Source organism: Gopherus flavomarginatus, chromosome 1 (assembly GCF_025201925.1).
Source record: "Gopherus flavomarginatus isolate rGopFla2 chromosome 1, rGopFla2.mat.asm, whole genome shotgun sequence".
Lineage (NCBI taxonomy): Eukaryota > Metazoa > Chordata > Testudines > Testudinidae > Gopherus > Gopherus flavomarginatus.
In genome coordinates this window covers 6,218,203-6,230,523 of record NC_066617.1, presented here as the reverse complement: position 1 = coordinate 6,230,523, position 12,321 = coordinate 6,218,203, and the positions used below count along the sequence as shown (strand labels likewise).

The 12,321-nt window shown below is 55.8% G+C and overlaps 1 protein-coding gene across 1 annotated transcript in view; it reads right to left on the bottom strand.

Annotated features, from left to right (window-relative positions):
- Positions 1-12,321, bottom strand: part of SMO (smoothened, frizzled class receptor) — a 34,085-nt gene that overhangs the window by 12,536 nt on the left and 9,228 nt on the right. The window contains exons 2-8 of the mRNA XM_050936847.1: positions 6,509-6,714; positions 5,654-5,863; positions 5,276-5,448; positions 4,701-4,920; positions 3,999-4,122; positions 1,888-1,980; positions 830-938 (exon numbers count right to left, since the gene is read on the bottom strand). Of these exons, the coding sequence (XP_050792804.1) occupies positions 830-938; positions 1,888-1,980; positions 3,999-4,122; positions 4,701-4,920; positions 5,276-5,448; positions 5,654-5,863; positions 6,509-6,714 (1,135 nt within the window). The remainder of the gene's footprint in view (positions 1-829; positions 939-1,887; positions 1,981-3,998; positions 4,123-4,700; positions 4,921-5,275; positions 5,449-5,653; positions 5,864-6,508; positions 6,715-12,321) is intronic.

Sequence of the window (12,321 nt, the reverse complement as noted above, 5' to 3'; positions counted from 1 at the left end):
AAGAGCAGGGGCTAAAACCCACCCTGATTGGGGCAATGGGGAGCCGGGGCACCCGGAAAGCCACCTCCCATCCCCCATCCCCAGGGACATGCCCTCCCCTTAGCGCAGCCAGATGAAGGGCAATGACACATGCCCCCTTCGAGCAGCAGCTGCTGATTAGATTCAGGGGCTGAGGCCCCTTCCCACAGCTCGACAGCTCCCAAAAGCTGCCCAGACACCATGGTGATGGGGGCCACGCGAGGGCAGGGCAGCCGTAGGAGGGCCACGTGACGGGCCCTCTGCAGAAAGTTTCAACAGAGCCTCACGAGGTGCAGCGGAAGCCCCATGGTCTGAGCCTCGGGACCAGCCTGGCAGGGAACGACCCAACACTGAACACAGCGACGGGCTAACGGACCAATCAGGTTCCTCCTGATGCGTCTCCCCGGGATCAGGCACGTCAGGGTGTCCCTGGTCCCCGTGTTGCTTGGCTCTGCTCCCCGCTGAAATGGGAACAGGCCCGGGGGCACGGACAGCCCAGGTCAGTCACGCCCCGATGTGCTCATGAGGGGTGACACGGGGACCAGCCATGGCATCCCCCAGGGACTGCCGTTCCCACGGCATCAGGCGACGCCAGAGTGGGAATCCACACAAGCAGCCAGACTTTCGCGTGGGGAATGGGAAGAGCGTCGTCACAGGACCTGGCGGCGGAGGGGAGGTCATGGAAAGCATCACCTTCTTCCAACACGGAGCAAGGAGCTCTACTGGACCCCTCAAGACTCTTCCCGCCCCTCCGGGGGGCTGGGGGCACCTGTTAAAGGGACCGGGGGGGGCACGGCCTGTCCTCACTTACAGGACGTACTCCCGGAAGCTCCGCTCCCACTCAGCCTGGTTGAAGAAGTCGTAGAAGTGGCAGGCGAAGGTGATGAGGACGAAGCCAAAGGCCAGGAAGCCAAAGATGCCTGTAAGGAAGCACAGAAAGGCCCGGGGGTTATTCCCACAGCCCCAGGGCCAGGACGCGGCATGTTGCTGGCCAGAGGAAGCCCCGATGGAAACACGATCCAGGAAAAGTGAAGGGAGGGGTCAAACCCAGGCTCCTTCCATGCCTCTGATGGGGTCAGGGCCGGCTTTAGGCTGATTCCCCAGAATCAGGCCCCGAGCCGTAGGCGTCTTTTTAATTTTTTTTTTAAACTCACCCAGCGGAGGGGGGGAGGGTCCGCTCTGGGTCTTCAGCAGCATTTCGGCAGTGGTGGGGCGAGGGGGGGAGGTGTCCGCGCCAGTGGGCGGTCCTTCAGTGCCACTTAAGACCTGGAGCAGACCCCCTGCTGCCAAAGTGCTGCCGAAGCCCCGGACCACTGCCGGGTATTCGAATCAGGCCCCGCCCTTCATAAAGCCGGCTCTGGATGGGGTCGTCAGTATCAGCTGCACCTGCTTCTAACACGCCTTTCAGCCAAAGAGCTTTATGTACCATCCACACAGAGGTCATGTTACCCGGCAGCGAAACGCAGCCACCTCTGGGGAGGACCGTGGCAGCTGTGTAACAGCAGCCCTACACCACAGGTTCGGACCAGAAAAGGAATAATATATCCAACCTTTCCAGGGAATCCGAGGGAGGGAAAATGCACTCACTCAGCTGGAGTCTGGCCAGAAGGCCTGTGTTAACTTGGCAGAGAGGCTCCGGGAGTGGTCAGGACCTGGCTCTCATGCCTTATCGAAAGGCGAGAGCACCCTCGGTGAGTCACTCATACCCCTCTGTGTCTTCTACCGAGTCAGTGCCACCGCTTTGTGCAGGCCCTGGGTTTCCCTGGGAGGCTCCTACCCAAGGCTGGCCCTTTGGGACGGGCGAGATCATGGCCCGGGGTAGAACGCCAGCAGCGAGGCACGAGCTGAGCCCACACCCACCCGGCTTACCCAGCCGTAACATGGTCTCGTTGATTTTGCTGGCAGCTTTCTCACTCAGCAGGCCGGGGTGGTTGCTTTTGATGGAGAACAGAGTCATGACACCTAGGACAGACAGACAGCAAGACAGGCATGTCAGCCGGGACCAGGGCTGACAGATCAAGCAGCTAAGGAGCAGCCTGGAGCACTCACGGACTCGGTGGCTATGGTACATAGAGCATCACATAAGAACATAAGAACGGCTAGACTGGGTCAGACCAAAGGTCCATCCAGCCCAGTATCCTGTCTGCTGACGGTGGCCAATGCCAGGTGCCCCAGCGGGAATTAACAGAACAGGTGATCATCAAGTGATCCATCCCGTCACCCATTCCCAGCTCCTGAGGCTAGGAACACCATCCCTGCCCATCCTGGCTAATAGCCATCGATGGACCTATCCTCCACGCACTTATCTAAGTTCCTTTAAACCCTGTTCTAGTCTTGGCCTCCACAACATCCTCTGGCAAGGAGTTCCACAGATTGACTGTGCGTTGTGTGAAAAAATACTGCCTTTTGTTTGTTTTAAACCTGCTGCCTATTATTTTCATTTGGTGACCCCCTAGTATGTGTGTTATGAGGAGTAAATAACACTTCCTTATTCACTTTCTCCATCAGTCATAATTTTATGGACCTCAATCATATCCCCTCTTAGTTGTCTCTTTTCCAAGCTGAAAAGTCCCAGTCTTATTAATCTCTCCTCATACGGAAGCCGTTCCAGACCCCTAATCATTTTTGTTGCCCTTTTCTAAACCTTTTCCAATTTCAATATAACTGTTTTGAGACAGGGCGACCACATCTGCACACAGTATTCAGGATGTGGGTGTACCATGGATTTAAACAGAGGCAATGTGATATTTTCTGTCTTATTGTCTATCCCTTTCTTAATGATTCCCAACATTCTGTTCGCTGTTTGGCTGCTGCTGCACATTGAATGGATGATTTCAGAGAATTCTCCACAATGACTCCAAGATCTTCCTTGAGTGGCAACAGCTAATTTAGATCCCATCATTTTATATGCATAGTTGCGATTATGTTTTCCAATGTGCAGTACTTTGGATTTATCAACAGTGAATTTCATCTGCCATTTTGTTGCCAAGTCAGCTAGTTTTGAGCGATCCTCTTGCAGCTCTTCGCAGTCTGCCTGGGACTTAACTATCTTGAGTAGTTTTCTATCATCTGCAAATTTTACCACCTGTTTACCCCTTTTTCCAGATCATTTATGAATATGTTGACTAGGACTGGGCCCAGAACAGACCCCTGGGGGGACACCATTATTTACCTCTCTCCATTCTGAAAACTGACTATTTATTCCTACCCTTTGTTTCCTATTGTCTAACCAGTTACTGATCCATGAGAGAACCTCCCCTCTTATCCCAGGACAGCTTACTTTGCTACAGAGCCTTTGGTGAGGGACCTTGTCACAGCTAAATACAAGATTGGCTGGTTTCGCCCACGTTTAATGCCCCAAGAACAACGATGGGAGTGAAATCAGACAATCACAACGCTCTCAAATGAATTTGCACAGGAAAAGGGTAGAAGACAAAAAAAGCCCTATCACGTGTGGGCAAACACTTTTCGCAGCGCGATCACTCCATAGCTGACTTCTCCATCCTCATCCACAAAGGAAACCTGCACAACACCTTCAAAAGATGGGGCCAGGTGCTTAAATTCCTAACTTTGCTCAACACTAAAAATCATGGACTGACCAGAGACACTGGATTTGTGGCTTATTACAACAATTTGTAACCTACTAACAATCCCCGACTCCGCTGCCTTCCTTCCCCCCATGACTGGAGGGGTATTAATGGGTCACTTCCCCTTGAATGGTCCCTTAGATACGTGCTAACTACTTATGTTGAACTACCTGTTTCTCTTGTATTTAGCTGTGACGCTCTAAGTACCTTTCCCAGACCAAAGAGCTCTGGGTAGCTCAAAAGCTTGTCTCTCTCCCCTCAGGAGAAGCTGGTCTCATAACAGATATCGCTTCACCCAGCTAAGGGATTGACTCCTTTGGCTTGGGGGACAGTGTTTCCTGCCTTAGTGCAGAAGATTCCCAGACCAAATCCCGCTGGGTTGTTAGCACCCACCTCGGATCAGGAAATAGCCTCCTACGATCAGCACCAGGCCGATGGGAGCCAGGACGAAGCCAGCGCGGTACCGATAGTTCTTGTAGCCCACAAAGCAGATGCCGCTGACCGAGTCTCCGTCCACCTGGTCAGGGCAGAGCCATCAGTGTCCGTCCTTCCCCAGCCTGGAGATTGGGCTGGAAATCTCATGAGAATGGACTGGCCAACCAGGGACTGTGCCATCCCTTTACAGGGTGAACCTGGTGCCCATCCGGTGATGTGGCAGCCTATGGCTCTGCCATTTGGTAGACCCAGGTTTTGTAGATGACCCTGGTGTCCGGTGCGAACTGGGGAGAGAGTGGGATGGGAATGGAAGCTGGTGTCCCCTATGGGTCAGCTTGAGCAGCCTGGGTATGGCCTTTGGGAGCATGGGCTTGGAGATAAGCAGGGCCTCATGCAGTCTATCAGTGCAGGCTGGGAAATGCTCAGTGGGACACACAGCTGATGTTCAGATACAGGGAGCCTACAGGAAGGCCACAGGCAGCGGGGTCAACAAATGGAGTAGGAATGAGATGAGACGCTGGAGTGGTTCCTGCTCACCAATAAACTGATCACCCCTAGGGCAGAGTGGTGCGACTTTCCCCCTTTCACTGACAAGGGAGCATCCCTAAGGGTCCCCAGGGTGGGGTGGGCACAGAGGTCTCCATGCCGAGTGCCCCGTACCTGGGCGACGGCCAGGATGGCGACAGTGAGGACGAAGGGGATGGACCAGGTGACCAGGTGGAAGTAGGAGGTCTTGCCAAGCAGCGGCTGGTAGGTGGTGCCCAGTGCTTTGAAGGAGGTGTGCCAGGCGTAGGTCAGCATGACAAACCAGATCACCCCCGACATCAGCGAGTAGTAGACGATGACGAAGATGATCACGCAGGAGAGGGTCTCGTTGGAGCTGAGTAGGCAGGACGGGATAGGACTGGGGGGCGGAAGGGGGTCTCTCCCCCATCCCCCACTCCACTCCGGCTTGTTCTTGGCAGACAGACACATGCTGGCCTGGCTCAGCACCCAGAGTGCACCCATGCCCCCTGACAGCACCTTGCAGTCTGCAGGGCCCATCACCTTAAGGTGCTCTGAGCCAAACCCTGATCCTGTGGGAGTCAGTGGGAGCTTTGCCCAGATAGCCAGCCTTGTCCCCAATCCCACCAGTTCCCTGACCACATCTGCTGGGCCTGGGGTTTGCAGCACTACCCCTCCCATTGCGGGCGAAGGAAAACAGACGGGGGTGGAGGTGGGGCGGAGGTACCTACGTCGGCTCTCCCAGCCGCATGGTGCCGTCGGCTCGGCACACGATCTCGCCACGGGCCCCATCCATGAACTGCGCCAGCCAGCCGATGCTGCCCACGAAGAAGCAGGCGTTGACGTAGAAGAGGATGACGGCTGGGTAACGGTTCGAGTTCTTCCAGTCGGCAACAAACGTGGCCTGGGGCGGGGTGGGAGAGAAGAGCCGGCAGATGGGCCGGGGTCTATGGCTGTGCGTCACCCATTCCTGCCACTGCTCCAGACCCCTACTGGTCAGCCCCGCAGCCAGGAGCAGCACAGGCTCACGCCAGCTACCGGGGGTGCTCTGAGCCAATGCAGATTTCCCTCTGCCCCCTTCCCGCAGCCCCCCGGCCCGCTCCGCTCACCAGGGTGAAGAAGGTGCAGAAGATGGTGACGGAGCTGAAGGTGGCGATGTAAAGGTGCATGTCGCGGTGCTCGTGCTCCGTGAAGAGGGGGTTCTGGCACTGGATGCCGCAGCCCTCCACGTCCTCGTACCAGCTCTTGGGGTTGTCCGTCTGCACCAGCGGGGCCTCGCAATGGCCCGAGCTGTTGAACTTGAGGTTCTGCACCTCGTTCTGGGGATGGGTGGGGTCAGAGAAGAAAGGAAAGGGGATTGTTAGGGGTTGGAGGGATGCTGTCATGTGAGGACGACCCACACTGAGGGCTGGGAACCAGGACTCCTGAGTTCTGAGTCCAAGACCTGCCACTGAGAGCCTCCTTGCCTTTGGGGGACCCACTTACCAGGCCTGCCTCAGACAGGGATTACTCCACACACCCAGGGAGGTGGTGACACTGAATCTGTTGGGATGAAACCCCGGCCTCGCCGAAATCAATGGCAGTTTTGCCATTGATTTCCATGGGACTGGGATTCCAGCCCAGAGTCCGTAAAGCCCCTTCCAGCCAAAATCCTTCTTGTGGCATCCTGCACTAAGCCAGCGTGGCATGGAAGCATTTCAGTTCTCCCAGTGCGAGGACGGAGTCCTCTTCCTTTAACTGCAAGGGGAAGGGACGTGGGAGGCGGGCTGGAGAGGGGTCGACACAGAGGCTCTGCCAGGAAGGGGCCAGGGGCAGACAGCCTTGGGAATCTCTCCCTCTCCACCAGTCAGGGTTAGAAGAAAGCCAGTCTTGCCACAGTTCTGTGCCAGTAACAGGATGCTTGAAAACTGACTGTCGATAACCCTCATCCGGGCACACCGGTGAGGTGTAAGATGCCTGCTTACCGGGCAGCCCTCAGGAAAGCGGTCTGTGGTGCACTTGAGGAAGTCGGGCCAGCCCCGCTCCCGCTCCACGATGGTGCACGGGCCTCGCGTGGCCTGGCACAAGGTCTGGCTGGGCAGCTCCACCTGGCCGTCCTCGCACTTGGGCATGTACACGGCGCAGAGCAAGGGCTGGATCGCGTCCCAGCAGCGAGGGGCGTTCCGCAAACCTGGCCGAAGGAAAAAGCAGCAGTGGGAACTCGGCACGGGTGTAACACGCTGGCTCGGCCCCGCCCTCTAGCGGCTGGGCCCAGTGACAGCAACAGCCACCCACCTACAGCTCAAGGAGTTACTCCCCTAGCTCAAGCAGGACAGGCCTGTGTTTCTGGTGCTGAAACTCCCAGTTCAATCCCCGATGGCCACCACAGCGTCTGTACAGCTGCCACTACTAGGACATGTAACGGAAGCAGGTAGGTCTGACATGCTCCATCCAGCGCTGGATAACGGCGCATACGCAGCCAGTTTCTTACCCCCTATCTCCCAATCATCAAAACCGGGGGTTATTTTTGGACCTGCTCTGTTAAATGGTGCAGGAAAAAGAGCAAACTCCCACACAACACTCCTCCATCCTTCCTCTATCTCCCTTAATCCATTAATAGCTGTCAGGATGGGCTGGGGTGGCTGCACACCACGCGCTAACAGACCCTCACTTCTCAGATATTCCAGCTGTTTCCTGTGTCACAAATCCACCGTATGGTGAGTCCTCTGATTATTATTTTTAGTGTCACGCCAATATGTTGCCTTTTATAGCAACTCTGCGAATGATCTCCACATGCTTTACAAGGCACCGACATAACGCACGGGTGGAAGGCAGCCACTTCTGGGGTGGAGGAGGACAGCAGTAAGGAGAACTGAGATCACAGGGGTAACCTTCCCTTCTTAGGGCAAGCGCCATGGGATGGTCAGCCTCCCCGCAGCACAGACAGAGCTATTGAACCGACACCCCCTGCTAAAAAGCCATGCCCAGCTGGTTACATAGAGCAGGGGTGGCCAAACTGACTGACTGACGGAGCCGTGTACGACAATCGTCAGAAGTATGAGAGTTGGGAGGCACCTGCCGGGGTTTGGGGCTTCAGTCCTGCTCTGGCTGGAGCCCTGAGCCCCAGCAGTCATACCCTGTGGGGCTCAAGACCCTATAACCCCGCTTCCCGCTGGGCAGAAGCTGGAGATGAGGTGACACTGGGGGGGGGGTGTCCCGTGCCCCCCCAGATTTTTGCGAGGGTCACACGGTGCCACCAGACCCCCTCCCTGTGGCCATGGGGAGAGGCAGCGGCAAACAGCTGGGAGCTGCAGGGAGGCTGCTGCTTTTTGGGCTACCTCTCCCTGTGGAGCTAAAGCAGCGGCCCCTCCCTGCAGCTCCCAGCTGTTTGCCGCTGCCTCTCCACCCCGCGCTAACACTGGGAGATGCAGGGGCTAGGGCAGAGGTGGGAAAACTACGGCCGGTGGGCCACATCCAGCCCGTGGGACCCTCCTGCCCAGCCCCTGAGCTCCTGGCCCGGGAGGCTGGCCCCGGCCCCTCCCCTCCCCGCAGCCTCATCGCACCCTGCCACCGGCACAATGCTCTGAGCGGTGGGGCTGTGACTCTTGCTGGGCAGCGCAGCTGCAGAGCCCAGCCTGTCCTGGTGCTCTGTGCTGCGTGGTGGCACGGTTGGCTCCAGCCGGGTGGTGCGGCTGAGTGACCCGGTGCTCTGTGCTGCGTGGTGGCACGGCTGGCTCCAGCCGGGTGGTGCGGCTGCCTGTCCCGGTGCTCTGTGCTGCGTGGTGGCATGGCTGGCTCCAGCCGGGGGGTGCGGCTGCCTGTCCCGGTGCTCTGTGCTGCGTGGTGGCATGGCTGGCTCCAGCCGGGTGGTGCGGCTGCCTGTCCCGGTGCTCTGTGCTGCGTGGTGGCACGGCTGGCTCCAGCCGGGGGGTGCGGCTGCCTGTCCCGGTGCTCTGGGTGGTGCAGCTGTAGCAGCGCCAGCCACTGGCACTCCAGGCAGCGCGGTAAGGGGGCAGGGAGCAGGGGGGCTTGGATGGAGGGCAGGGGAGTTCGGGGTGGTGGTCAGGGGCCGGGGGTGTGGATAGGGGTTGGAGTGGTCAGAGAGCAGGGAACAGGGGGGTTGAAGGGGCCCCGGGGAGGCAGTCAGGAAGGAGGGGGGGGTTGAATGGGGTGGCGGAGGGGCAGGGGGTCTGGGGTCAGTTGGGGGGGTTGGATGGGGCAGGGCCAGGCCACACCTGGCTAGGGGAGGCACAGTCTCCCCTAGCCGGCCCTCCATACAATTTTGGAAAACGGATGCGGCCCTCAGGCCAAAACGTTTGCCCGCCCCTGGACTAGGGGCTGCTGAATGGAACAGGGGGTGGGGGAAGTAGGGTAACCAGACAACAAGTGTAAAAAATTGGGATGGGAGTGGGGGTAATAGGAGCCTATATCAGAAAAAGTCCCCAAACTGGGACTGTCCCTATAATATCCAGACATCTGGTCACCCGGGGGGGGGGGGGGGGGGGGTCCTTCCCTGGGGTATGGACCCCAAGCTGTTGGGGAGGGTGAACATTTAAATTGTGCTCCCCCACTCTCAGGAGGCACCAGTCGTCTCTGGCAGCAGCCTTGGGCCCCACTACCCCACCGCAGGGCAGAAGCCCCGAGCCTCCCCCCCCCAGTGGAGAACAGGGGGGATACGGGGGGCTCAGCAAGCCGCACTTTAACTGTAGAAGAGCCACAGGAGACTCACGAGCCCTGGTTTGGCCACACCCGGCCTGGGATTCCCTTTATCTAGCCAAGGTGGACAACAGGCTAAGCTGACTCCGCTGGGATTTGAACCGCCAGCTCCAGGGAAGGCAGGAAAATGGGCAGCGCACAGAGCTGGCTATGAACTTAATTAACCCTTCATTGCCAACGAAAGCCCTGCTTCAAAAAATAAGCAATAAAGATGAAACGTAGTGAGTGGTCAAATGGTTTCTCCCCTAACCTGGGCCCAAGCCTAGGCTGGGAGGGCAGCTTGGCCCCTGAGTCCTCTCCCCAGGAACAGCTCTTCAAACCTCCGGCTCCCTGTCACCTTGTATCAGGACCATCTGCCGCAGCGGGTCGGCCCATGGGTCCTTCGTGTTTGAAATCCATCGTCCCTCAGTGACCAATTCCTGAATCTCCCGTGAAAGGCCAAACCAACACCTCACAAGGCACCAGGACAATTGCACCAGAGCTTGGTGACTGATGCACTGAACGTCCCAACCGGCCAGGCTGATGAGTCATCAATGGCAGCCCCTGTAGGGACACGTCTCCTCCTGCCGCGGTTGTTTGCAAGAGTTCGGTAATCAGTGGCTGGCTTGCAAGCAGGCCCTGTGATTATCCCGGCTCTGCAGCCCTCCTGCTAATGGGAATTTTGAGATCAACAAGTGAGCGATTTGCACGGAGACTGGCAAAGCAGGTGAAAGATCATAGAGATGAGCTCACTGCAAAAACACACGGGATACCAACGTATGCAAACACTACGACATCTAAACACACGTTCCCTCAGCAGCGTCTTCTCTTTGCCTGGCCTCTCTGCAACTTTAATTAGCTCTCCCTTCCCCTTCTCTCTCTGTAGTGAATTATTGCTCCTTATGGAGAAGGCAGTCTGGTCTAGTGCTTAGAGCATGGGCGCAAGTGTCATGGCTAAGGCTCCATGTTTGTCACGGAGGTCACGGAAGTTGCAGCAGGAGTTTGGGCATGGGGGGCTCAAGGCTCGGGTGGTGCTTACCTGGGGGGGCTCCCCAGAAGGGAGACAGGAGCTCCCCTCTCTCAGCGCCTAGCTCTATGGGCTGTCCCCACCTGCAGGCACCGCCCCCGCAGCTCCCATTGGCTGTGATTCCCAGCCAATGGGAGCTGCAGAACCAGGGCTTGGGACGGAGCTGAGGCAGCACATGGAACTAGGTACTAGGATCTGGGGTCCCCACTTCCCAGGAGCCAGTAGGGAGCCTGCCCGAGCCCCACCAACCCCCTCTCCCAGCTCCCGCAGCACCCAAGATCGCAACGCCCCCTCAGTACCTGCGGTGCCCCCCTGGGCCACAACTTCCCCCCTCACCCCTCCAAGCACCTGTGAGGCCACTACGCTGAGACTCCCTCCCCAGCACCCCCCAGGCTGCACCCTCCCCCAAGTTTTAGTCAGGGGGTATATAGTAAAAGTCATGGGCAGGTCATGGGCCATGAATTTTTATTTACTGCCCATGACCTGTCCATGACTTTTACTGAAAATACCCGTGACTAAAATGTGCTGTCAGTCATGACTCCTGGGTTTGCAGCCCAGCTCTGTCATTGACGGACTGTGTGATCTCAGCAAGTCATTTAAGCCAGTGGTTCTCAACCAGGGCACATATACATCAACTCATCTAGATATTGGCCTAGTGTTATAGCAGGCTGCGAAAAAAGCACAAGCAAAGTCAGTACAAACTAAAATTTCATACAGTCAATGACTTGTTTAGACCACTTGATATACTCTACACTGAAACGCAAGTACAATATTCATAGTCCAAATGATTTACTTTATAATTCTACGGCAGAAAGGAGACGGTCAACACATTTTCAGTAATAGTGCGCTGACACACATTGGTATTTGTAAAAAGAACAGGAGTACCTGTGGCACCTTAGAGACTAACAGATTTATTTCAGCATAAGCCTTCGTGGGTAAAAAACCCCTTCTTCAAATGCATGGAGTGAAAATTACCATAATTACTACTATAAACTGACCATATTACCAGAAATATTACCAGAAAATTATTAGATGACAAAAAAGAACAGTGTAAAGCCAACATTGCTGAAGGCCACCTCATCGCCAGCACGGCGCTACAGCTTCATTTGACTCAACAGACCTGGCCGGAAGATCCATTGCAACATTGGTGGTCATGCACCATGCATCTTGGCTACCCAGGGAAGTCTGTGCATCTCCAGGTTCCCCAGGGAAGTCCAGTCAACGGTGGAAGACCTGCCCTTTGAAGGCTCTGATTGTGTAAGCAAGTTGTTTTTAAGTGAGGTGACACTTGGGGGTAGGCAAGACAAATCGGACTCCTGAAAGGGGGACAGTCGTCTGGAAAGGCGGAGAATCACTGATTTAAACCTCTTGGTTTCTCCACTCCCCCCTACATGTATGGGGATAATACTGCCACCTCTCAGAGATAAGGGATAGCACTACACCTTGGGAGCCTCCCTGCTGCGACTGCAAACAGGCTAGTGAGTGAGTGCCAGGGGTGACACCAGTTTGCCCCTGAGCCAGCCAGTCCTCCAGAAATACAGATCTTTCAAACACGCCACACATCGTTCACCCGTGGAACTCACTGCTTCAGGACAGAGACAAACAGGAAGATTCAAAATAACAATTAGACATGCATCTGACAGAACAAAGAGTCAGTAGGGCCCCATTAACACTTTAACCTTGTCATGCTACCAAAGCCCTTATTTAACAGAACGTTCGAGTTGAGACTTTAAACATAAATTATTAAGCAATTCTAAGCTGAAGGGATAAAACAAGGTCAAACTGCACCCAAAGCTTATGAGCTTTGTAAAAAACCAACCACAATCTCAAATGCTAAAGTATTTGTTATTAAATGTAAAAATAAAATAAAAACGAGACCATCTACGAGCAAAACTCCTTTCCAGCATTTGCAAAGTAACACGGCAGCGTCATGCAGGCACCTTGGGGCTCAGAAGTGATGAGAAAGGGGGAGGTGGAAGTGAAACGGATGATCTTGTTTTGCTAATCAAACTGATGAGAAATGCCAAGTGTGAGCAGCTGAAGTAAGAGAAGCAAATGCAAATTTTAAATCATTTC